Source organism: Dendrobates tinctorius, unplaced genomic scaffold (genome assembly GCF_039654945.1).
Source record: "Dendrobates tinctorius isolate UK_male_01 unplaced genomic scaffold, ASM3965494v1 ptg000006l, whole genome shotgun sequence".
NCBI lineage: Eukaryota > Metazoa > Chordata > Amphibia > Anura > Dendrobatidae > Dendrobates > Dendrobates tinctorius.
The window spans coordinates 18,287,505-18,311,023 of record NW_027361674.1 but is presented as its reverse complement, the minus strand read 5'-3'; the positions used below and the strand labels follow the sequence as shown (position 1 = coordinate 18,311,023).

At 45.2% G+C, this 23,519-nt stretch overlaps 1 protein-coding gene across 4 annotated transcripts in view; it reads left to right on the top strand.

Annotated features, from left to right (window-relative positions):
• Positions 1-23,519, top strand: part of LRRC9 (leucine rich repeat containing 9) — a 234,531-nt gene that overhangs the window by 120,371 nt on the left and 90,641 nt on the right. For all 4 annotated transcript variants that reach the window (XM_073571244.1, XM_073571255.1, XM_073571252.1 and 1 more), the window contains exons 22-25: positions 4,319-4,539; positions 5,221-5,343; positions 11,573-11,703; positions 14,655-14,763. In XM_073571244.1, the coding sequence (XP_073427345.1) occupies positions 4,319-4,539; positions 5,221-5,343; positions 11,573-11,703; positions 14,655-14,763 (584 nt within the window). The remainder of the gene's footprint in view (positions 1-4,318; positions 4,540-5,220; positions 5,344-11,572; positions 11,704-14,654; positions 14,764-23,519) is intronic.

Sequence of the window (23,519 nt, the reverse complement as noted above, 5' to 3'; positions counted from 1 at the left end):
AGACCGATTAGAAGAGAGTTACAATAGTCGAGAAGAGAATGAATAAGAGAAACAGTAAGAGTTTTTGCAGAGTCAAAGGTAAGAAAAGGTCGAATTCTAGAAATGTTTTTGAGGTGCAGATGACAAGAGCGAGCCAGTGATCGAATGTGGGGGGCAAAGGAAAGCTCGGAATCAAGTATGACCCCAAGACAGCGGGCCTGTTGCTGGGGAGTAATAGTGGAACCACACACAGAAATGGCAATGTCGGGTATAGGTACATTAGTAGAGGGAGGAAACACCAGGAGTTCAGTCTTTGACAGGTTCAGTTTCAGATATAGTGAGGACATGATATTAGACACAGCGTTTAGACAATCGCCGGTGTTTTCTAGAAAGGCTGGCGTGATGTCAGGAGAAGAAGCGTATAATTGGGTGTCATCAGCATAGAGATGGTACTGGAAACCAAATCTACTGATTGTTTGACCAATAGGGGCAGTGTACAAGGAGAAGAGGAGGGGGCCTAGAACCGATCCTTGGGGTACCCCAACAGTAAGGGGAAGATGAGAGGAGGAGGAACTGGCAAAAGATACAGTAAAGGAGCGGTCGGAGAGATAGGAGGAGAACCAGGACAGAACGGTATCCTTGAGGCCAATGGAACGGAGCATAGTGAGGAGGAGCTGATGATCCACAGTGTCGAATGCTGCAGAGAGATCCAAGAGAATTAGCATGGAGTAGTGACCATTTGATTTAGCTGTTAGCAGATCATTAGAGACTTTAGTGAGGGCAGTTTCAGTGGAGTGTAAAGAGCGGAAACCGGATTGGAGAGGGTCGAGAAGAGAGTTTTCTGAGAGATAGCGGATAAGATGGGAGTGGACCAGGCGTTCCAGGAGTTTAGAGATGAAGGGAAGATTAGAGACAGGTCTATAGTTAGCGGCACAGTTTTGGTCGAGGGATGGTTTTTTAAGTAGTGGATGTATGATGGCATGCTTAAATGAGGAGGGAAAAATACCAGAAGAGAGAGAGAGGTTAAATATTTTAGTTAGGTGAGGGGTGACATCAGGGGAAAGGGACTGGAGGAGATGTGACGGAAATGGGTCACTGGTGCAAGTAGTTGGGCGAGAAGATGCAAGGAGCCTGCTTACTTCTTCTTCTGTGACTGGTTCAAAATCAGAGAGTGAGCTAGATGCAGTGGGGGAGGGAGGACAGTGGATGGTATGAGGTGATTGGGAGATAATTTCCTGTCGGATCTGGTCAATTTTTTCTTTGAAGTAATTGGCCAGATCGTCAGCTCGGAGCTCCGTGGTTGGGGCCTGTACTCTTGGATTGAGTAGAGAATGAAAAGTGTCAAAGAGACGTTTCGGGTTATTGGACAGTGAGGTGATGAGGGTGTTGAAATAGGTTTGTTTTGAGAGGTGAAGGGCAGTGTTGTATGTTCTAAGCATAAACTTAAAATGGATGAACCATGGTATACAGCCCAGCCCACCATGGTATAAAGCATGGTATATTACAGCCCAGCATGGCATAATACAGCCCAGCATGGTCTAATACAGCCCTGCGTGGTATATAGCCCCCCAGAATGGTATAATACAGCCCAGCATGGTATATAGCCCCCCAGAATGGTATAATACTGTCCAGCATGGTATAATACAGCCCAGCATGGTATATAGCCCCCCCCAGAATGGTGTAATGCAGCCCAGCATGGTATATAGCCCCCCAGAATAGTATAATACAGCCCAGCATGGTATATAGCCCCCCAGAATGGTATAATACAGCCCAGCATGGTATATAGCCCCCCCAGAATGGTATAATACAGCCCAGCACGGTATAATACAGCCCAGCATGGTATATAACCCCCCAGAATGGTGTAATACAGCCCAGCATGGTATATAGCCCCCCAGAATGGTATAATACAGACCAGCATGGTATATAGCCCCCCCCAGCATGGTATAATACAGCCCAGCACGGTGTATAGCCCCCCCAGAATGGTGTAATACAGCCCAGCATGGTATATAGCCCCCGTAGCATGGTATGATACAGCCGAGCATGGTATAATACGGCCCAGCATGATATATAGCCCCCCCCCAGCATGGTATGATACAGCCTTGCATGGTATATAGCCCCCCCAGCATGGTATGATACAGCCGAGCATGATATAATACAGCCCAGCATGGTATATAGCCCCCCCAGCATGGTATGATACAGCCGAGCATGGTACATAGCCCCCCCAGCATGCTATAATACAGCCCAGCATGTCATATAGCCCCCTAGAATGGTGTAATACAGCCCAGCATGGTATATAGCTCCCCCCAGCATGGTATGATACAGCCGGGCATGGTATATAGCCCCCCCAGCATGGTATATAGATCCCTAGAATGGTGTAATATAGCCCAGCATGGTATATAGCCCCCCCAGCATGGTATGATACAGCCCAGCATGGTATATAGCCCCCCAGCATGGTATGATACAGCCGAGCATGGTATAATACGGCCCAGCATGGTATATAGCCCCCTAGAATGGTGTAATACAGCCAAGCATGGCATATAGCCCCCCCCAGCATGGTATGATACAGCCGGGCATGGTATATAGCCCCCCCAGCATGGTATATAGCCCCCTAGAATGGTGTAATACAGCCCAGCATGATATATAGCCCCCCCAGCATGGTATGATACAGCCCAGCATGGTATATAGCCCCACCAGCATGGTATGATACAGCCGAGCATGGTATATAGCCCCCCCAGCATGGTATATAGTCCCCCCAGAGTGGCCCCATAGTCCAGTACTCACACTGATTTAAAAAAAAAAAACGCTCCTCACCTTCTCCTCTTGCCCACGCTGCAGGCTGGTCCTGTCTCCTCCTGCTCTGTCTGGCACACAGTGAGAGCGCGATGACGTCATCGCGCCCCCGCTGTGTCAGAGGCAGAGCGGGGAATGATGGGAGAGGGAGCGTCAGCTGACGCTCCCTTCTCCATCACTGCCTCCTTCAAAGCGGCGGCGGCAGGAGTCAGCGCCAGGGGCAGGTGGGCCCCCCAGCCTCACAGGGGCCCCATAGCGGCTGTCTGATGTGCCGCTGGCTGGGGGCCCTTGGAGGAGCAGGGGCCCTAGGCAGCTGCCTGGTCTGCCTGCCCATAATGCCGGCCCTGCCTACACACGAAAACTGTCACTATTCCCATTTTATTTAGGTGTCTCCGTATAAATGGCCAACCCAAAAAAGTTTGCCTCATCACTGAACATAATGTTCTGTGTAAACTGAGGGTCCTGCTCCAATTTTTGTTTTGCCCATTCTGCAAATTCAGCACGCCGATCTGGGTCATCCTCGTTGAGATGGTGCAGCAGCTGGATTTTGTAAGGGTGCCGCAGCTGGATTTTGTAAGGGTGCCGCGAGTAGCTAATATCCGCCGAAGGGATGTTCGACTGATGCCAGATCGGCGCACTGAATTTTGAGAGACATAACTTTTAACCCCTTAAAGATAGGCGATTTTTCATCATGACTTCCAGGTCAGCGTGATTAGCGTTAAAGGGGGGGACTTGCATTTTGTGAGGTGAGCTGCTATTTATATTGGTACTATTTGGGGTCCATGCAACTATCTGATGTCTTTTGTTCCATTTTGTAAATCTTTTTTCTTTTCGCTAAGGTGTCCTTTTAAGATTTTACAATGTGGGAAAGAGAAGATGGTTTAAATGTTCATATTAGTGTGTGTGTGTGTGTATATATATATTTTTTTTTTTTCTTTTCTTTTTTATTATTTTTCCCTTAGGTACTGTGGATTTGCTTATAAAATACACTGGCATAGGCTGGTCTTTGCAGGTGTACTAATATGGCAGACATGGGGGGCCTTCAGAAGTTGATGGCAACTCAGGGGAAGAGACGGAGTATGAGCGTTGGAATCAAACACCCCGTGCCCTCTTCACCCCAGTCTTAACCTTTTGAGTGTCTCATCAGTTACACTCGGGTGCTAGCTGCGTAATGCCAGTAAGGCGCACGTCAGTCGTAAATATATGGCGGATGTCACTAAGGGATTAAAAACGGACCAGACTGACATCTACTAGCACAGTAGAGCGCCACCTGGTGTTCAGAATGTATAGCAATGTGCTCACCTACCAAATGAGCCGCGTGCTGGTCACACGTTCTCAGACATAGAATGGCTTCCTGTCCTGCTTGTTGGGGAAGGGTCAGAACTGCAGGACGTGATGAGTAGCCGGGACAGTAAGAAGGGATTATATTGCTATCGGCAAGAGGAAAATTCTATCCGTAGGCCACACTAGCAGCACAGATTAGCCGCAGCTCCAAGGGGGACACGTGAAAATGAGGAACAATGTATTTTTTTTTATTCCTATTATCTAGGGCTCTCCAAGCTCGTGAAGCTCCGGCATCTCAGCATTAATAGGAACCGACTTACAAGTTTCAGCAGAGACATTATTGATAATCTGTCTCATCTTCACTTTCTTTCTGCCGAGAACAATCACATCCGCTCACTCACGGGACTGCAGAAAGCCAGCTCCTTGATAGAACTGTACCTGAGCAATAACCAAATCTGCAGCAACCAAGAAATCTACCACCTTAAGGTAAAACTGTTCCGATATGCTTGCTCATTGGTATTCAGGAATTACCTGTGGATCACTTACCTTACATGCTAATGGCTAACTAGGAAAAATATGGCCTAGAGGGATTTGTCAGCTGCTTAAAGAGAATCTGTCAGTAACTTTGTTTGCCCTCCTAAACCATTTATATGTGCATGTGGCCCAGTGAAAGTTGAACTGAATGGTACCTTTATATTGTCACTCCGTTGCCGGAATCTTGATAAATCCCCGTTTTTTTTGTTTTTGTTTTTTTTTGCGGAAGTGCAAAATCGTTGATCCATGGAAGTGCAAGATATCTTGGCTGGTGTCTGATTTCAGAGGCGAAGTCCGCTATCAATCAATAGACCGAGGGAGGCACCAAATAAAAAGTGCATTCTCCAGCTCATTGCACTTAACTCATGTGCAGACCACAGAAACTGGGGATTTATTAAGATTCAGGCAACGGAATGACAATATAAAGGTACTAATGAGTTCAACTCTCTCTGGGCTACATGCACGTCTGAATGGTTTGGGAATCTTGGGGTCAAAATTACAGATTCCCTTTTAAAGAAGAGCATTATTATACCCCCAGCCCTGGAGGGTTAATAGGACAAAAGGCACAAAAGAAGTAACTTCCCGTGCTACCCTATTGACGGTATCTTACATTTGTCACATTTTTCCTATTAGGGCTTGAACAACCTTGTGATTTTGGACTTGTACAGTAATCCAATATCGGTGAATCATGACAACTATCGATTGTTTGTCATCTTTCATCTCTCGTCTCTAAAAGCTCTGGATGGATCCGCAGTGGTAAGCAGTATATAATGTGTCACCATTTATCATATTATAGGAGCATACAGTTGTGGCCAAAAGTATTGACACCCCTGCAATTCTGTCAGATAATACTCAATTTCTTCCTGAAAATGTTTGTAAACACAAATTCTTTGGTATCATTATCTTCATTTAATTTGTCTTAAATGAAAAAAACACAAAAAGAATTGTCCTAAAGCCAAATTGGATATAATTCCACACCAAACATAAAAAAGAGGGTGGAAAAAAAGTATTGGCACTGTTCAAAAAATCATGTGATGCTTCTCTAATTTGTGTAATTAACAGCACCTGTAACTTACCTTTGGCACCTAACAGGTGTTGGCAATAACTAAATCACACTTGCAGCCAGTTGACATGGATTAAAGTTGACTCAACCTCTGTCCTGTGTCCTCGTGTGTACCACTGTCATGCCCCCTACCGGCGCCGTCACTTACTTGCGCAGCCCCAGGCACACCTCCCGCCGCGCTCCCACTCCACGGCGCGTCCCCGCTCCCGACATCCGGCCTCCTAGACGTCGGTCCTGCACGCATGCGTCCAACGTTCCACCCGGCGCTCAGACTGATGGGACCTCTGACTCGGTGGCTCCGCCCCCATCATGGCGGCGCCCACCGGCTATATCTTCCCGGCGTCTCCCTAGGTAAGACGCCTGTTAATCTTATGCGGTGTCGCTGTCCGTTCGGCCAGCGTTCACCCATTCTTCAGGCCCTGTCCTGCTTCTGTGTATTCTCTGCCGGTTCTACCGCTAGCAGCCTCTGTGTCCTCCCCCATTGCTCTCCCTGTGTCCCTGTCTTTCCGGCTCTTGTGTCTCTCTCTCCCTGCTCCCATCTTGGGTAGGCTCTCTGTGTGTCTCTTGCTTATTAGAGTCTTGGTTTGTTCTTCCTGAGCTCCGTGTCTTATATGTTATCATATATCTCCCTCTCTTGCAGCCTCCAGTCTCCGCCTGACCCGGGTACTCCCTGTCTCTTAGTTCCGCAGTCTCTGTTACCTCCCTCTGTTGTTGCATCTCGGATTCTCTGCCTCTGCCTCCCTGGTGCCTACCCAGTCGTCCCTTTGGCTCCGGCTGTCACGGTTTCATCCCTTGTGGGCCTGCCCCTAACACTCCCTGTATAGGGGGTGGTTCCACCTGGCCAGCTCACCCGCAGGGGCTCTGGAGCCGTGACCCAGAGGGTCCACTCCGGGTTGTACTAGTCTCCTTACCTCTCCATAGCACAACCATGACAGATTAACAGGCCATGGACCCCGCTGGAGTCTCGGCTACGCAAAAGGAGTTAGTCTTTTACGGGAAAACCAAACGCGCATTATGTCCTTCATGAAATCTATGGACGCGCGCCTCTCCGCCCTCCAGTCGTCTGACCCTAGTAATGCGGCACAGCTAGCCAGCTTACAACAGGAGCTGGCACAGCAGCGTGATGCTCAGACTCATATTCTCAGCTACATGGCTTCGGTTGATAGTCGGTTAATTTCGTTACAAGCCGCTGCTGCTGCTTCTCCTCCAGTCGCTAGTTCCCACCCTCAACCTCGGTTGGCCAAACCACCCCGGTATAACGGTGACGCAAAACAATGCCGGGGCTTCCTGAACCAGTGCCGCCTCCATTTCGAACTATTGCCCCAGCAATACCCCACAGACTGGTCCAAGGTGGCCTTCATAATCTCCCACCTTGAGGGAGACGTTCTGGCATGGGTGAACCCTCTTTGGGAACCGGACAACCCCCTGGTTACTCACTTGTCGGTCTTTTTGGATACTTTTCGGCGGGTATTCGACGAGCCAGGCCGCCTTGCCTCTACTACTGAGTCTTTATTCAGTCTGTGCCAGGGTTCCCAAACCGTAGGCCAATACGCCATACAGTTTCGGACACTGTCGTCCCATTTGGGCTGGAATAATGAGGCGCTGGTGGGAGCCTTTTGGCGAGGTCTTTCGGGTCGTGTAAAAGATGAGCTTGCAGGTCGTGACACTCCTACAGCCATTGAGGATCTAATTTCCATGGCCACTCGAATCGATCTCCAGTTCCAGGAGCGGGCTCGTGAGAGAAGACTTGCGCGCCCAGTGCCGCCTGCCCGCAGACCACCCAGTCCTCGACCCAGGGCTCTAACTTCTGCTTCCGCGCCCGAGCCGATGCAAGTAGATCGCCTGAAGCTCTCCGAACAGCGGCGCAAGGAGAGAAGCTCCCACGGCCTCTGTTTCTATTGCGGCAGTGGGTCCCATTTGCTCCGAACCTGTCCGGAACGTCCGGAAAACTTTTCCGCCTAGGTCAGGTAAGAGAGGCCTCCCTAGGTGTACATGATTCCTCTCAACCCCTTTCTTTGTCTGTCCTTTTGCATGTTGGTGAGAAGCGGGTTTCTTTGGCGACCTACGTGGACTCGGGCGCTGCCGGTAATTTTATTAGGCACGATGTAGTCACCAAATTTTCTGTCCCTGTGAGGACTCTAGACAATCCACAGGTCCTTGCATCTGTGGATGGAAACCCGTTGCAAGAAACCGTTACGCTAGTTACGCATGAGATCGAGCTGCAGATTGGGGCTCTGCACAAAGAGAGAATTACGTTCTATGTTTTAGCAAATATCTCTCATCCTGTCCTCCTCGTTCTTCCTTGGTTGCGGCTTCATGAGCCCACCTTGGATTGGCGTAGCGGTAATGTTCTGCGCTGGGGGGAGTCCTGTCGGGCTCGGTTTCTGCTGCCGGTGCGTCCTGTAGGTGTTCCCCGTCCTCTCCCTGCCCTCTCTGGATTGCCGCCGGCGTATAGCGCCTACTCGGATGTCTTTGACAAGAGAGAAGCTGAGGTCCTGCCGCCACACCGACCCTATGACTGCCCCATCGAGCTCATTCCAGGTACCACTCCTCCTCGTGGGAAGATTTACCCTCTCTCTCTAGCTGAAACGCAAGCCATGTCCGAGTACATTCAAGACAACCTGACCAGAGGTTTTATTCGGAAGTCGTCCTCACCTGCGGGAGCGGGGTTCTTTTTTGTGAAAAAGAAGGATGGGTCCCTTCGTCCGTATATCGATTATCGGGGTCTTAACCGCATCACGGTGAAGAATAAATACCCGCTCCCGCTCATCTCTAAGCTCTTTGACCGCCTGAGGGGAGCACGAGTGTTCACCAAAGCTTGACCTACGTGGAGCCTACAACCTTGTTTGCATACGGTCCGGGGATGAGTGGAAGACCGCATTCAACACACGAGACGGTCATTACGAGTATTTAGACATGCCATTCGGTCTCTGCAATGCTCCTGCAGTGTTCCAAGAACTCGTCAATGACATCTTTCGTGATCTCCTCTATGTCTGTGTTGTGGTCTACTTAGATGACATCTTGATCTTCTCCCCCGAATTGTCTACCCACCGTCGAGATCCGTCAAGTCCTCCTTCGTCTCAGAGAGAACCATTTTTTCGCCAAGCTGGAGAAATGCCTCTTTGAGCAGACTTCCTTACCATTCCTTGGTTACATCGTTTCAAGCTCTGGCTTAGAGATGGATCCTGAAAAAGTCTCTGCCATCCTCAAGTGGCCGGGTCCCCTGGGTGTGAAAGCCATCCAGCGCTTTTTGGGCTTACATGTGTCTTATATGTTATCATATATCTCCCTCTCTTGCAGCCTCCAGTCTCCGCCTGACCCGGGTACTCCCTGTCTCTTAGTTCCGCAGTCTCTGTTATCTCCCTCTGTTGTTGCATCTCGGATTCTCTGCCTCCCTGGTGCCTACCCAGTCGTCCCTTTGGCTCCGGCTGTCACGGTTTCATCCCTTGTGGGCCTTCCCCTAACACTCCCTGTATAGGGGGTGGTTCCACCTGGCCAGCTCCGGGTTGTACTAGTCTCCTTACCTCTCCATAGCACAACCGTAACAACCACATTGAGCATGGAGAAAAGAAAGAAGACTAAAGAACTGTCTGAGGACTTGAGAAACCAAATTGTGAGGAAGCATGAGCAATCTCAAGGCTACAAGTCCATCTCCAAAGACCTGAATGTTCCTGTGTCTACCGTGCGCAGTGTTATCAAGAAGTTTAAAGCCCATGGCACTGTGGCTAACCTCCCTAGATTTGGACGGAAAAGAAAAATTGACAAGAGATTTCAACGCAAGATTGTGCGGATGTTGGATAAAGAACCTCGACTAACATCCAAACAAGTTCAAGCTGCCCTGTAGTCCGAGGGTACAACAGTGTCAACCCGTACTATTCGTCGGCGTCTGAATGAAAAGGGACTGTATGGTAGGAGACCCAGGAAGACCCCACTTCTTACCCAGAGACATAAAAAGCCAGGCTGGAGTTTGCCAAAACTTACCTGAAAAAGCCTAAAACGTTTTGGAAGAATGTTCTCTGGTCAGATGAGACAAAAGTAGAGCTTTTTGGGCAAAGGCATCAACATAGATTTTACAGGAGAAAAAAAGAGGCATTCAAAGAAAAAAACACGGTCCCTACAGTCAAACATGGCGGAGGTTCCCTGATGTTTTGGGGTTGCTTTGCTGCCTTTGGCACTGGACTGCTTGACCGTGTGCATGGCATTATGAAGTCTGAAGACTACCAACAAATTTTGCAGCATAATGTAGGGCCCAGTGTGAGAAAGCTGGGTGTCCCTCAGAGGTCATGGGTCTTCCAGCAGGACAATGACCCAAAACACACTTCAAAAAGCACTAGAAAATGGTTTGAGAGAAAGCACTGGAGACTTCTAAGGTGGCCAGCAATGAGTCCAGACCTGAATCCCATAGAACACCTTTGGAGAGATCTAAAAATGGCGGTTTGGAGAAGGCACCCTTCTAATATCAGGGACCTGGAGCAGTTTGCCAAAGAAGAATGGTCTAAAATTCCAGCAGAGCATTGTAAGAAACTCATTGATGGTTACCGGAAGCGGTTGGTCGCAGTTATTTTGGCTAAAGGTTGTGCAACCAAGTATTAGGCTGGGGGTGCCAATACTTTTGTCTGGCCCGTTTCTGGAGTTTTGTGTGAAATGATCAATGTTTTGCTTTTTGCTTCATTCTCTTTTGTGTTTTTTCATTTAAGACAAATGAAGATAATAATACCAAAGAATTTGTGATTGCAATCATTTTCAGGAAGAAACTGAGTATTATCTGACAGAATTGCAGGGGTGTCAATACTTTTGGCCACAACTGTATGTGCTCCGTCTCATTATAGTTAGTGTTGCTGTTTCTTCTCTGACTACCTGTCATAGCGTTTTTTTTCTGCTGAATGTACTAATTTATTTCAATGAACCCACAAGAGAAAAAGTGAGCAAAAACCTTGCTGCAACTAAATAAATAAAAAGCAAAAAGTGCATTTTTTTAAATCAAAAAATAGCATAAAAGCCATCCAACCACGACAAGGTAACTCTGATCGGGACAGTCCCAATCAGAGTTACCTTGTCGTGGTGGGATGGCTTTAGTGCAATTTTTTGATAAAAAAAAGTATGACTAAAAACTTTGTGTTATTTAAATGCACTTTTTGCTTTTCATTTACTTAGTTACCGCAGGGTTTTTTGTTCACTTTTTCTTTAGTAGGTTTTATATGTTTTGTGGCCAATGTGAACATACGTTTATGTTCAGCATATGGACCAACCCAAGTCAAGCTCAATCTTTGTGTTTTTTTTTTTTTTTTATTTATTTCAATGGGTAAGATTGCAGCAAATTTGATTAAATCTACTTTTCTGTGCACAAATGTAGACGAAAATCCGCAGCATTTTTGTCCCATATGGATATATCCTGAGTGATGTAACCTGTCACCTCCAGTCCCACCATTATGTATCATTCAATCAATTATCAGCATTGGCATTTATTTAAGAGCGTTAGTCATTTTTTTGTTGCAACTCGCTAATACCATCCGAAGTCGTACCCAAATAATAGTTCAGTAAAATGTGCAAGTAACACTATCATTCAATGACCAAATAAAGCATCCAGAAAACCGTGATTATACATAGCCATTCAAGTAGAGATCTTGCAAATTGATTCACAGGACCCAGTCCATGAGCCACGTCAGTAATCCGTGTCTGCTGGACGGGATCCGTGAGGCCTGACCTCATCCGCGGCTCTTCATTTGATTAGGCCTTATAATCAAAAGAAGAGAGGCTGATGATGTCAGGTTTCAATGATCCTGTCCAGAAGCCATAGATTGCTGATGAGATTGATGGACTGGGAATCGTTTTTTGCCAACCCTACATACAATGCCGTAATAACAGGGCCATACCTTTAACCACTGTTAGTTTCTATTTTCATGTGTTCTTTTACTTCTAAAGGACCCAGTGGAAAGTGAAAACGCCAAGGACTTGTTTGGTGGCCGGCTCAGTTCTGATATGGTTGCGGAAAAAATCGGACATCAAAATTTTACGGATCTGCAAGAATTAAATTGGAGAGCCTCATCCATAAGGTATGATTCCGCTTTTCACACTAGATTATGGTGCACTTTACTGCAGCAAGAAAACTTGCTGTAATATTTTTTTCTAGGGTAGTATTAAAAGCGGCGTGGCTTCAAGCGGGCCAACATAATCAACATAAAACTGTCAGGCCATTGTTCTTCTAGTGCACAATGAATCAAAGATACCATACCTTTATTGGGAGGCCAGTGGAACATTTAACACATCAATACATTTTACATTAAAGGGTGATTCACACAATAGTAAGTTAACCCCTATCCAGAGAAAAGGAAATAATTTACTGATCGCTGGAAGTCTCACCACTGAGATAACAGCAGTGGGGCTCTGGATACCTTTAGCAAATCTCTGCAGAGCCCCTGGGTCTTGAATGGAGGTGCGCACGCTTGACCTCTGCTTCAGTTCATTGTCTATGGAACTGCTGGGAATACCAGAGTACAGCACTCACCTATTTCCAACAGTCCCGTAGACAATGAATAGAGCTGAGGTCAAGCGCGCGCACCTCCATTCAAGACGGAGTTCTGCAGTGCCTGCCCACCAGGATTCAGACCCCCAGCGATCGGTAAATTATTCCCCATCCTAAGAATAGAGGATACATTACTATTTTTGGAAGAAGTCCAGATTAGAAATGCCCATCTCCAGTAAATGTCCCTCTCTCTGTGTTGGGTCTGTATAAATAGTGCACACTTTAGCTTTTACATCATGAGCATGCAGACTCCATATCCAAAGATGCTTTTTACAGCCTTGATGATAGAAATAACGATGATGAATAATTCACAGTCTCTATATGAATAAGCATTTATGAATATTTTATCATCAGAAATATATTCCCAAACATGTTGGATGGTGATACATAGCATAGGAATTCATCAGAAACCCACACATCTTCAGGATGTTTCCACTATATATACTTGATGTTCAGTTATCCTCACTGGACCCAAGAAATAATACAAAGTATTCATTATATTTTAACTGCTGATTTTCTAAAAGAGGTCAGTGTAATGATCTGAAGCTAAACAGAAAAAGCTCCTGTATGAGTTTCAGAAAATGCAGTAAAAACGTAACGATTGTACCACATTCCCATGATGATGATTTGGTTTGGTTTTTTTCTGCTGCATGTTTTCATGTGCAAAAAAATGCATTGTCCACCATGACCAGTAACGCCTCTAGATGATGTCACAGCTCACCTCCTCCTGTACAATGACTGATAACACTTTTTCTATACAATAGATAATACAGGATCCAATTTTCACAATAGGCGATGTGGAGACATGGGGGTCAGCGGTTGCTCTAGTCTGCTTAACCAGGGCACATCCCGCCAAATGCCCACTCTCTTTTTGCAGTGGGCGTAATACTAAGAAAAAACAGAGTGACTGTAAAATAGTCTGGCAGTACTTTATTGAACCGCAAAACAGCAACAGTCCCAGCATATTACCCAAGATGGTGCAGAATTACAGATTCTTACCCTTCCGCTGACTCGCTGGGATAAGAGCAGCTGTGACTTCAGAGCTTCCAGGGCTAACTACCCCACCTGTGGCATGCACAGAGAGGAGGTAACGGCAAGTTTAGGAAGCTGACCATCCATTGAGGTGCAAGGCCAGGTGAACAGAGGGTCACATCCTGCCTTCTCCGAACATCTCCATGGAGCCAGGTTACCAGTGGGTCACAATCCTGGCTTTTCCAAACATATTCATGGTTCAGTGCTAGTCAGTGGAGCAGATCTGTATTCTTTCAGCTGGGGCCGTGTTCCTCTAAGCTGGCATTCGGTAGAATGTCAAATCTGTGGCCCTCGTGATGGTGCCATGATGATCTGGCAGCTATCTTGTAGATTGTTCCTGGCTGTGATTTTGTAAAGAGACTCTGGTTCTTTGGATCTCTATTGTTAGAGGCATATCCCACTTATATAGCTCACAACTGTTGTCCTTCAAGCCAGCATCCAGGGGTCAAGAGGAAGATTGTAAGCTTGCGATCAGGACCCTCATTCCTTTTGGTATCTGTTGATATATGTGTTTATTGTTATGCTATAATGTCTATTGAAGTGTCTAGTGAAGTGCTGCTTAATATGTTGGCGCTATAGAAATGAAATTATTATTTATTAAGATATGATGAGATTAACTTGTATTCAGTTTGCATAGTTTTTACTCCTCTGTTTAGCAAGTCAGCAAGCTAGCTGTCATTGATAATGTGCAATCAACATATGAGCAAACATCATTGATCAATTACCCTTTGTCTCTGTCATCCAGGATAACAGCACAACATGTTACAACAAACATCAACTTAAAAGTCAATATTACAGCCTCATGCGAACAAAAGTCTGTGTTTTCTTGACCAGCCAAAGAACAAACACATTAATTCAAAAGTCAACATATACATAACAGTCTATTCCTCCTGGTTTACTTAAAATACACCCCTGGTTGACTAAGATAAAATGCTGTGTCATCACACCTCTGTGTACAGTAGATAACACAGAATCCGCCATTCATAATAGGTGATGTCACTGCTCTCCTCCTCCTGTAGAATGACTGTTAACTTCTCTATATACAGTAGATAACACAGAATCCACCATTCACAATTGGTGATGTCAAAGCCCCAAATTCTCCTCCTGTTTTTGATGACCCTTCACTTACAGTAGGTACCTGAATGCAAAGGGGTTTTCTTGAAGGTAAAGACTTTTTTGGTGAAAAAATCTGAATACACTATCCAAGGATAGTGGACGTGATTTCATGAAAACTCGTGCTCACTGTGCATCTAAAGATGCCTTTGAATTGTGCATTTTTTGGTGTGTTTTTACCTTTTAGGCATGTATGTGGAGCCTGAGTAAAAATACATGTAAAAAGCAACTAAAAAAAAAAAAATAAGTAGCGTTTTTAGCAGCAGAATGTAATCTTTTCAAGCTTGGGCTTGCACCTTTATATTATGCATAAACACTTCTCTTGTCTTTTCTTAGGACGGTCGACCTTGTGCCTGCAGACCAGTTTAGGAACGTTCGCACCGTGAATCTGGAGAATAACAATCTGACCTCGTTCAGTGGCTTAATCTTCCTTTCGCATATGAAGGTGAGTGTCTGTGCTTCTGGTATGACACCTATTTCATTCATTCATTCATTTCATTCATTAACTGTATACTTTTTTTCGCAATGACTCGCTGTAGGCATCCATTCAGACTGTGGCTACTGTCGAGCATGTACCTTCTGATCACCCAACAGTGGGTACAAGCCGTCAGCTAGCCATACACATAAGATTGCTGTCATGCAAATATTGGTTTGGCAGAGCGCTATCTCTCCTGACTCCCTCCTAGACCTCGGCGCTCTGTTCGGCCAAGCATTCCTGTGTTTTCAATGGAGAGAGAGGAGAAAGTGACTGCCAGGCTTCTCTGGCAGCAGTTATCTGTCCTCTGTCTTGAAACAAATGGATCGGGTGCTGAAATTCCAACTGCTTGATCCTTCTCTCCCTCCGACATCATCTGTCTAGGGAGAACATATCAGATGGTTGTCAGGTTCGGCCATCCTTCATCTGTTTATGGGGGTCTTAGGTTATGCAGGTTTGACTAGTTTGCCCCAAATAATCACCACGATTATCAAAATTGTTCTGTTTGTAAAACCTCTTTTTGGCACATCTTTGTTTTTGGAGGGCATACAGTGGGGGTAATACCACCCCTATAGTTTAGTGATATTGGCATCTAATAGGGTATCTGATATATTCTGGTAGGTGTATGTGTAGGGTGAACATACACGTTACATTATTACTATCCCAATGGATGGACATGAGTGCAGGACAGTAGGGCGCTGGGACAGCATTAGGTGGAGTTCTGAATTATTGATCATAGATCTACAAACTTAAATGTAACCCAGCGTAATATCATGTAGCAGAGGCAGAGCTAGAATTCCTGGGGACCCAGTGCGGGGTCAGAAGAGGGCCCTTGTATAAAGTAAACGGAGCTTAGAGCTGCAGAACCACTTATTAACTAAGCAGCCAAAGGAGTAACAGCAATGTCACATATCTGCCTCACGACCAGCTCTACCCTCTCCTACTGTATCCTCACCCATCCCCTGTAGACTGTGAGCCCTTGCGGGCAGGGTCCTCTCTCCTCCTGTAGTTGTGTGTGTCTTGTATTGCTCATGTTTAGTGTACTTGTCTTTGTATGCCCCTTTTCCACATGTAAAGCGCCATGGAATAAATTGCGCTAAAAAATGAATGATAATAATATCAGCTGGAGAACCCCCATAGTACAGCTAGACGGCCGCCACGGTTACATCCATGCTAAGTGTATATCTAAAAGGCTGTATACAGTTCAGTAGGCAGAGTAATACAAATTACTGTGATTCTAGTATTTAAGAAAAAATGACTGGCCAAAAACCTTTTACTTATTATTCAGTTTGTTTTTATTCCACAAAATACAAGACAAAAGGGGCATCCACTACCCTTGTTAATGGGCCCAGGTAGGTGAAAAAAAGCAACAGTTATACTCTCCTCCAGGATCAGCACTGTTCCTCCGTGCTGTGTGCCATACTGGTCTGATGAGATCAACATCCAGTGGGTGTCTCTCGTGAGTGCTGCAGACAATCAGCAGTTGCTGATTGTCTGCAGTAATCACATTTCATTCTAGGGGATGATGATCCCAGCAGACCAATGAGGGATACATCGCTGAGTACAGAGGAACAATGCTGGTCCTGGAAATGAATGTGTTTGTATATATAATATACTAGCTGAAGAGCCTGGCGCTGCCCGGGCATAATAACTAACTGTGGTTAGTTATAACAAATTATAATTATCCTCCATCCCATAGTCCCGTGCCCATATACCCATCACACATCCTCCATCCCATAGGCCCGTGCCCATATACCCATCATACATCTCCTCCATCCCATAGTCGAGTGCCCATATACCCATCACACATCCTCCATCCCATAGTCCCATGCCCATATACCCATCACACACATTCTCCATCCCATAGTCCCATGCCCATATACCCATCATACATATCCGCCATCCCATTGTTGAGTGCCCATATACCCATCACACATCCTTCATCTCATAGTCCCGTGCCCATATACCCATCATACATATCCTCCATCCCATAGTCCCATGCCTATATACCTATCATACATATTCGCCATCCCATAGTCGAGTGTCCATATACCCATCACACATCATCTCATAGTCCCATGCCCATATACCCATCATACATATCCTCCATCCCATAGTCCCGTGCCCATATACCCATCATACATATCCGCCATCCCATAGTCCCGTGCCCATATACCCGTCATACATATCCTCCATCCCATAGTCCAGTGCCCATATACCCATCACACATCCTCCATCCCATAGTCCCGTGTCCATATACCCGTCATACATATCCTCCATCCCATAGTCCAGTGCCCATATACCCATCACACATCCTCCATCCCATAGTCCCATGTCCATATACCCGTCATACATATCCTCCATCCCATAGTCCAGTGCCCATATACCCATCACACCAGGGCTGTGGAGTCGGTAAGCCACAGTTGCGACTCCGACTCCTGGATTTTATCAGGCTCCGACTCCGGCTCCGACTCCGGCTCCGACTCCGACTCCGGCTCCGACTCCGACTCCTTCATAAATGGCCAATTCATAACAACAAATTTACTGTTGTAAAATATTAAACATCGTGCTTATTCAGTTTCTCACCATTATATAAGTAATCAGACCACTTAGAGCAAAAACTACATTTATTAGAATACAATTAGAATATAGCAAATAACTTTTATAAACTTTTCTAAACTGTAAGTAAATATGCAATAAACACTTTTATGCAGTTAATAAGAAGAAATCTATAAATTTGTCCTCAGAAAAAGTATTGCCTCTGTCAGATCCTCCTTCATGAATGCCCTCAAATCTGATCTAATTATTTTGAGAGCAGAGAACAACCTCTCTACACTAACTTGTGTTGGTGGCAAAGCAGTAACCACTCGGGCAACATCTCTGACAATGTCAGGATACAGAGGAATCGCTTGTTGCACTGTTATTTTTGATGAACGGTCAAATTTCTCAATTTCTTTTAGTGCACATGAAAAATTCTGCTGAAATGTACTGGCTGTGTTCCTTGATGGGGATGACTCTTCTTCTATGCGGGAACGCTTTGCACGGTCCTTGTGATCCAAATATTTTTCGAAATTAAATTCTTCATCAGTTGATGATGAGGGTGAAGATGTGGCAGGACGACCAAATTCTTCTTGTTCCTCCTGACTGTTCTGCAACCCTTTCATCCTTACTGCTATTTCAAACAGAGCTTCTTTTCCTTTACTTAGCTGTTGATCATCTAGAAGAATCCGATGCATTGGGTCTACATAAACAGCTGCCAAAAGAATGTTATTTTGTAATAGTAGCTCCTCTCTCCGTTTCATTGATGTAGCAATGCCACTTGCAATTAACCCTCCTCTTTGGGACAGGCGAAACATCAGGTTCTTCCACTCCTTTAAGAAAATACCTGGAGTTAAGTCCTCTGCTTGTAATTTTTTAGTCACTGTAAATGGGTGCTCTAGCAATTTTTCCAGCTCAGTCACCTGATTCCACTGACTTTCATTTAGCGTCAGTTGAGGGTTAGCCATGTCTACAAGAAAGGTTTTCAGTTCAACCAAGCGCTGAATCATTAAGTAAGTACTGCCCCATCGTGTGGCTTGATCAATAATTGCCCCTTTTCCAGCACGTCTCTTCAAAATTGAGTCAACTTTAGGGGTTCTGGCAACAGTAGCCAATTTTCTCACCTTGCCAATCAGTGCAGCAGCATGTCCTTCTTGCAGACTGTCTCTTATAGCCAGCTGTAGCGTATGCACAACACAGCGCATGACAAGATCATCTAAACTATCATGTTGCTGTTCATCTGAAGCAACTTCAGTTTGCTCCTCAGTTACAATACTGTGTTCCTCTATTTCAAACATTTCTGTGTCTGTGGACCCAGAATGTTCTTCTAGCTGCTGGTCACCATCATTACTCTCATTCATTAGCTTAATAGTACTTATCATATTTGAAGCATTGTCAGTTACGACAGAAAGAACTTGCTCTTTTTTAAGTTCATAGTCTTGCAGAACCTTTTCCACCAAGACCTGGAGAAACTCACTGGTGTGATGAGCTTTGGTGTCTTTTACTGCCAATGTCTTGGTAACTATTTCATTTTTGTCACAAACAAATCGGACATTGATGGCAAAATAGTTCACTCTGTGACATGTGCAGGCATCCATTTTAAGAAACAGAAAGCGTCCCTTGAGAGTTTTTTTAAGTTTTTCCTTTTGTTTAAAAGCTTCTTTGATTACTAATTTTCTAATACTCTCTCTCTCCAGAGAAACACCAAGCTTGCGGGCCATTTCCCCATTCAGACACATAAAAGCTGGTCGTGAAAATAATGAAATAGGCACACTATCCTTAACAACAAGCTCTATGATCTGTTTTTTAAATGTATCTACTGTCATTGTCACAGTAACTTTGTCACTGACAAAATATCTTGCAACTGATGGCTGCAAAGTTCTCTGCTCCTTTGTTTGGCTGGAAGAGCTGGGTACTGGTTCATTGGTTTGGATGCAGTCTTTCTCATCCACTGCTTTCAGTACTTCTGGATGAAAGCGCTGTAAATGTCTCTTTAGATTAGAAGCTCTGGTAGGAGCATTTTTATCTTTGCTTGAATATGCACTCATCTTGGCTTCACAGCATTTGTTTTCGTCTGGATCATTTGTCATACACTGACAGACATAATGTTTTCTATCTTGAGTGATGGTGAAATGTTCAAATACAGCTGATTTAATGTGATGCTTCTTTGACATTCTCAGGTTTTTAATTCTGCATTCACAAACCAAATGACAATTGTTTTTCCTAAAAACAATTGTACAAAATTATTGCCAGGTCGTACAACTGATATAGTGGTCAGTAATACTGTTATTATTCCTCATGTACTCACAGTTAACTGATGCAAAGTTTGTTGAAAGGATAATACTTCTTACAGTCTTCCTCTTCTGAGTAGCAGGCAGCTGTGAGATGCTTGGAAGACGCACACCTAGTATGATCTAGTCTAGAGGAGGAGCTTTACTACTAAGAATTTGCATCACATTTTCACTTTCAGTTTCATACATTGTAAGTAGGGGGGTTGGGGCAGCATGAGGTTAACCAAGTATAAGATTAGATAAGGGCAGTGGAGAACAGTGACACACAAGTAAGAAATGTCTCTATCTCCAGAAGAACTGCTTATCACTGTTGTTCATAGTTTGATAGAACATATATATTTGAGTAACATTTATAAAATTTATATGAAAGTTCAATTATGAAATATTAATACATTTTTTTTAAAGATGGAGTCGGAGTCGGTACATTTCTACCGACTCCGACTCCAACCAAAACTAACTCCGACTCCGACTCCACAGCCCTGCATCACACATCCTCCATCCCATAGTCCCATGCCCATATACTCATCATACATATTCGCCATCCCATAGTCGAGTGCCCATATACCCATCACACATCCTTCATCTCATAGTCCCATGCCCATATACCCATCATGCATATCCTCCATCCCATAGTCCCGTGCCCATATACCCATCATACATATCCACCATCTCATAGTCCCGTGCCCATATACCCGTCATACATATCCTCCATCCCATAGTCCAGTGCCCATATACCCATCACACATCCTCCATCCCATAGTCCCGTGCCCATATACATATCCGCCATCCCATAGTCCCGTGCCCATATACCCGTCAAACAAATCCTCCATCCCATAGTCAAGTGCCCATATACCCATCACACATCCTCCATCCCATAGTCCTGTGCCCATATACATATCCGCCATCCCATAATCCCGTGCCCATATACCCGTCATACATATCCTCCATCCCATAGTTCAGTGCCCATATACCCATCACACATCCTCCATCCCATAGTCAACCATTATGACATCATAATGAGCGGCGGTGGGGCTTGAGACATATGATGACATCAGCGTCGCCATGGCAACCGTTGTGACATCATAATGAGGGGCGGGGCTTGATACGCACACACTGCTTCTCCAGTATGCAAATAGGGGCATTATGACATCACAATGAGGGGCGGGGCTTGACACGCACACACTTTTTCCCCCAGTATGTAGATAGGGGCAAAATTGTTTGGTGAATTGGAACGCGCAGGGTTAAAATTTCGCCTCACAACATAGCTTAGGACGCTCTCGGGGTCCAGACGTGTGACTGTGCCAAATTTTGTGGCTGTAGCTGCGACGGTGCGGATGCCTATCCCGGACATACACACACACACACACACACACATACCCACTTTGAGCTTTATATATTAGATAACAGTATTTACTAAAGCAGATCACTGCTGAGACCACTTTCTATATGAGCAGCTGATGACGGTATTCCCGGTTCAGTGATCATATCCTTGAAACATGAACCATATAGATCTAGCTGTGGCCCGATACTGATAGCGCGGGCACACAGCATCTATATCCACTGTGTAATGCTGTAAAGGTATACATGCATAGTTCTTTGTGCCGCCTAATAATAGCAAGTCTGTCCGGAAACATGGTTCTTCTCCAAGACTGACGGGGCTATAAATAAGTAATATTAATATAGAGTGTGTATCTCTTTCCAGCCTGACTCTCTGGTTAAGTGCTCTTATGAATAATACAAGGCAGCGCTTTCAGTCCTGCTTAATGTATGTATTTACAGTAATGTGAGGGATGTGGATGGGTTCGCCGGTGCTCCATTAAAGGTAATCAAGCATATATTTAGCTCATACTGACACCTTTCCCATAAAAAAAAAAAAAATAGAGTACCGGATACAGCTGAAGAACCCGCATATTTGTGGGAATCTATATAAATGGCACGGGAATTAATGAATTTCTAATTACATTTTCAATCCTGAAATCAGTCCCCCAGATATCAAGTATGTCAGAAAAAATATCAAAAACAGCATATTGTATTCAATAAAGAATCGTAATAAAGAAAAATTTTACTATTATTAAGAATACATATACCGCATTACAAAAGAAGGTGTCATCTGTATTTAATGCATTTCAGTAACATCACTTCTCAGTGGTAAGTAATCAGCCTGACTGCCCCTAATTCTAGAGAAGGTAAGTGAAAGTGGAGCAAGGCCAGGGGAATTTAGCCATGGAGACCATAGTTGTGATATATATATATATATATATATATATATATATATATATATACATACTAGATTATGGCCCGATGCTATCGCATCGGGAGGATGCGATAGCATCACACCTCTTGCCATATTAACCCTCAACACACACACTCCTCTCACCTTTCACCATCTCCACTCACATCCACTCACTCTTTCACTCCACATACGACCCTTTCTCTCTCACTCCATCTCTCATACTCACACCGTCATCGTCGCTGCCCCGACATCTTCCTCCGCCGCCGCGATCCAGGATCCAGACGTTCTCCAGGCCACCGACATGTTCTTGCGGGACGCCATCTTGGATTTCGTGAAATCCCGCGATATTAAGGATGGCGTCGCCGCAACAACATGTCGCTGGCGTGGACGACATCGGGATCCAAAAAGATGGCGTCGGCGAAATCTCGCGAGATTACGCCGACGCCATTTTGGATCCCGATGTCGCCCACGCCAGCGACATATTCTTGCGGGACGCCATCTTGGATTTCATGAAGTCCCGCGATATTCAAGATGGCGTCGCCGCAACAACATGTCGCTGGCATGGCGACATCGGGATCCAAAATGGCGTCGGCGTAATCTCGCGAGATTTCGCCGACGCCATCTTTTTGGATCCCGATGTCGTCCACGCCAGCGACATGTTGCGGCGACGCCATCTTTAATATCGCGGGATTTCACGAAATCCAAGATGGCGTCCCGCAAGAACATGTCGGCGGCCTGGAGAACGTCTGGATCCTGGATCGCGGCGGCGGAGGAAGATGTCGGGGCAGCGACGATGACGGTGTGAGTATGAGAAACGAAGTGAGAGAAAGGAACGTATGTGGAGTGAAAGAGTGAGTGGACATGAGTGGAGGTGAAAGGTGAGAGGAGTGTGTGTTGAGGCGGTGTGGTGTGTTGAGGGTTAACATGTGCGTGTGTATGGTGACGTCACCGGTTACAACTGGACGGAAGTTGTTACAACCGGAAGCTGGTTAGGGCATTTATTATTATAGATATATAGTACATACAGTGAGTACAGAAAGTATGCAGACCCTTTTAAGTTTTTCACTCTTTGTTTCATTGCAGCCATTTGGTAAATTCAGAAAAGTTAATTTTTTTTCTCATTAATGTACACTCTGCACCCCATGTTGACTGAAAAAAACAGTAATGTAGAAATTTTTGCAAATTTATTAAAAAGAAAAACTGAAATATATGGTCATACGTATTCAAACCCTTTGCCCAGTATTGAGTAGAAGCACACTTTTGAGCTGGTACAGCCACGAGTCTTCTTGGGAATTATGCAACAAGTTTTTCACACCTGGATTTCGGGATCCTCTCCCATTCTTCCTTGCAGATCCTCTCTAGTTCCATCAGGTTGGATGGTGAACGTTGGTGGACAGCCATTTTCAGGTCTCTCCAGAGATGTTCAATTGGGTTTAGGTCAGGGCTCTGGCTGGGCCAGTTAAGAATGGTCACAGAGTTGTTCTGAAGCCACTCCTTTGTTATTTTAGCTGTGTGCTTAGGATCATTGTCTTGTTGGAAGATGAACCATGAGCCAAGTCTGAGGTCAGGAGCACTCTGGAAGAGGTTTTCATCCAGGATATCTCTGTACTTGGCCGTATTCATGTTTCCTTTAATTGCAACCAGTCGTCCTGTCCCTGCAGCTG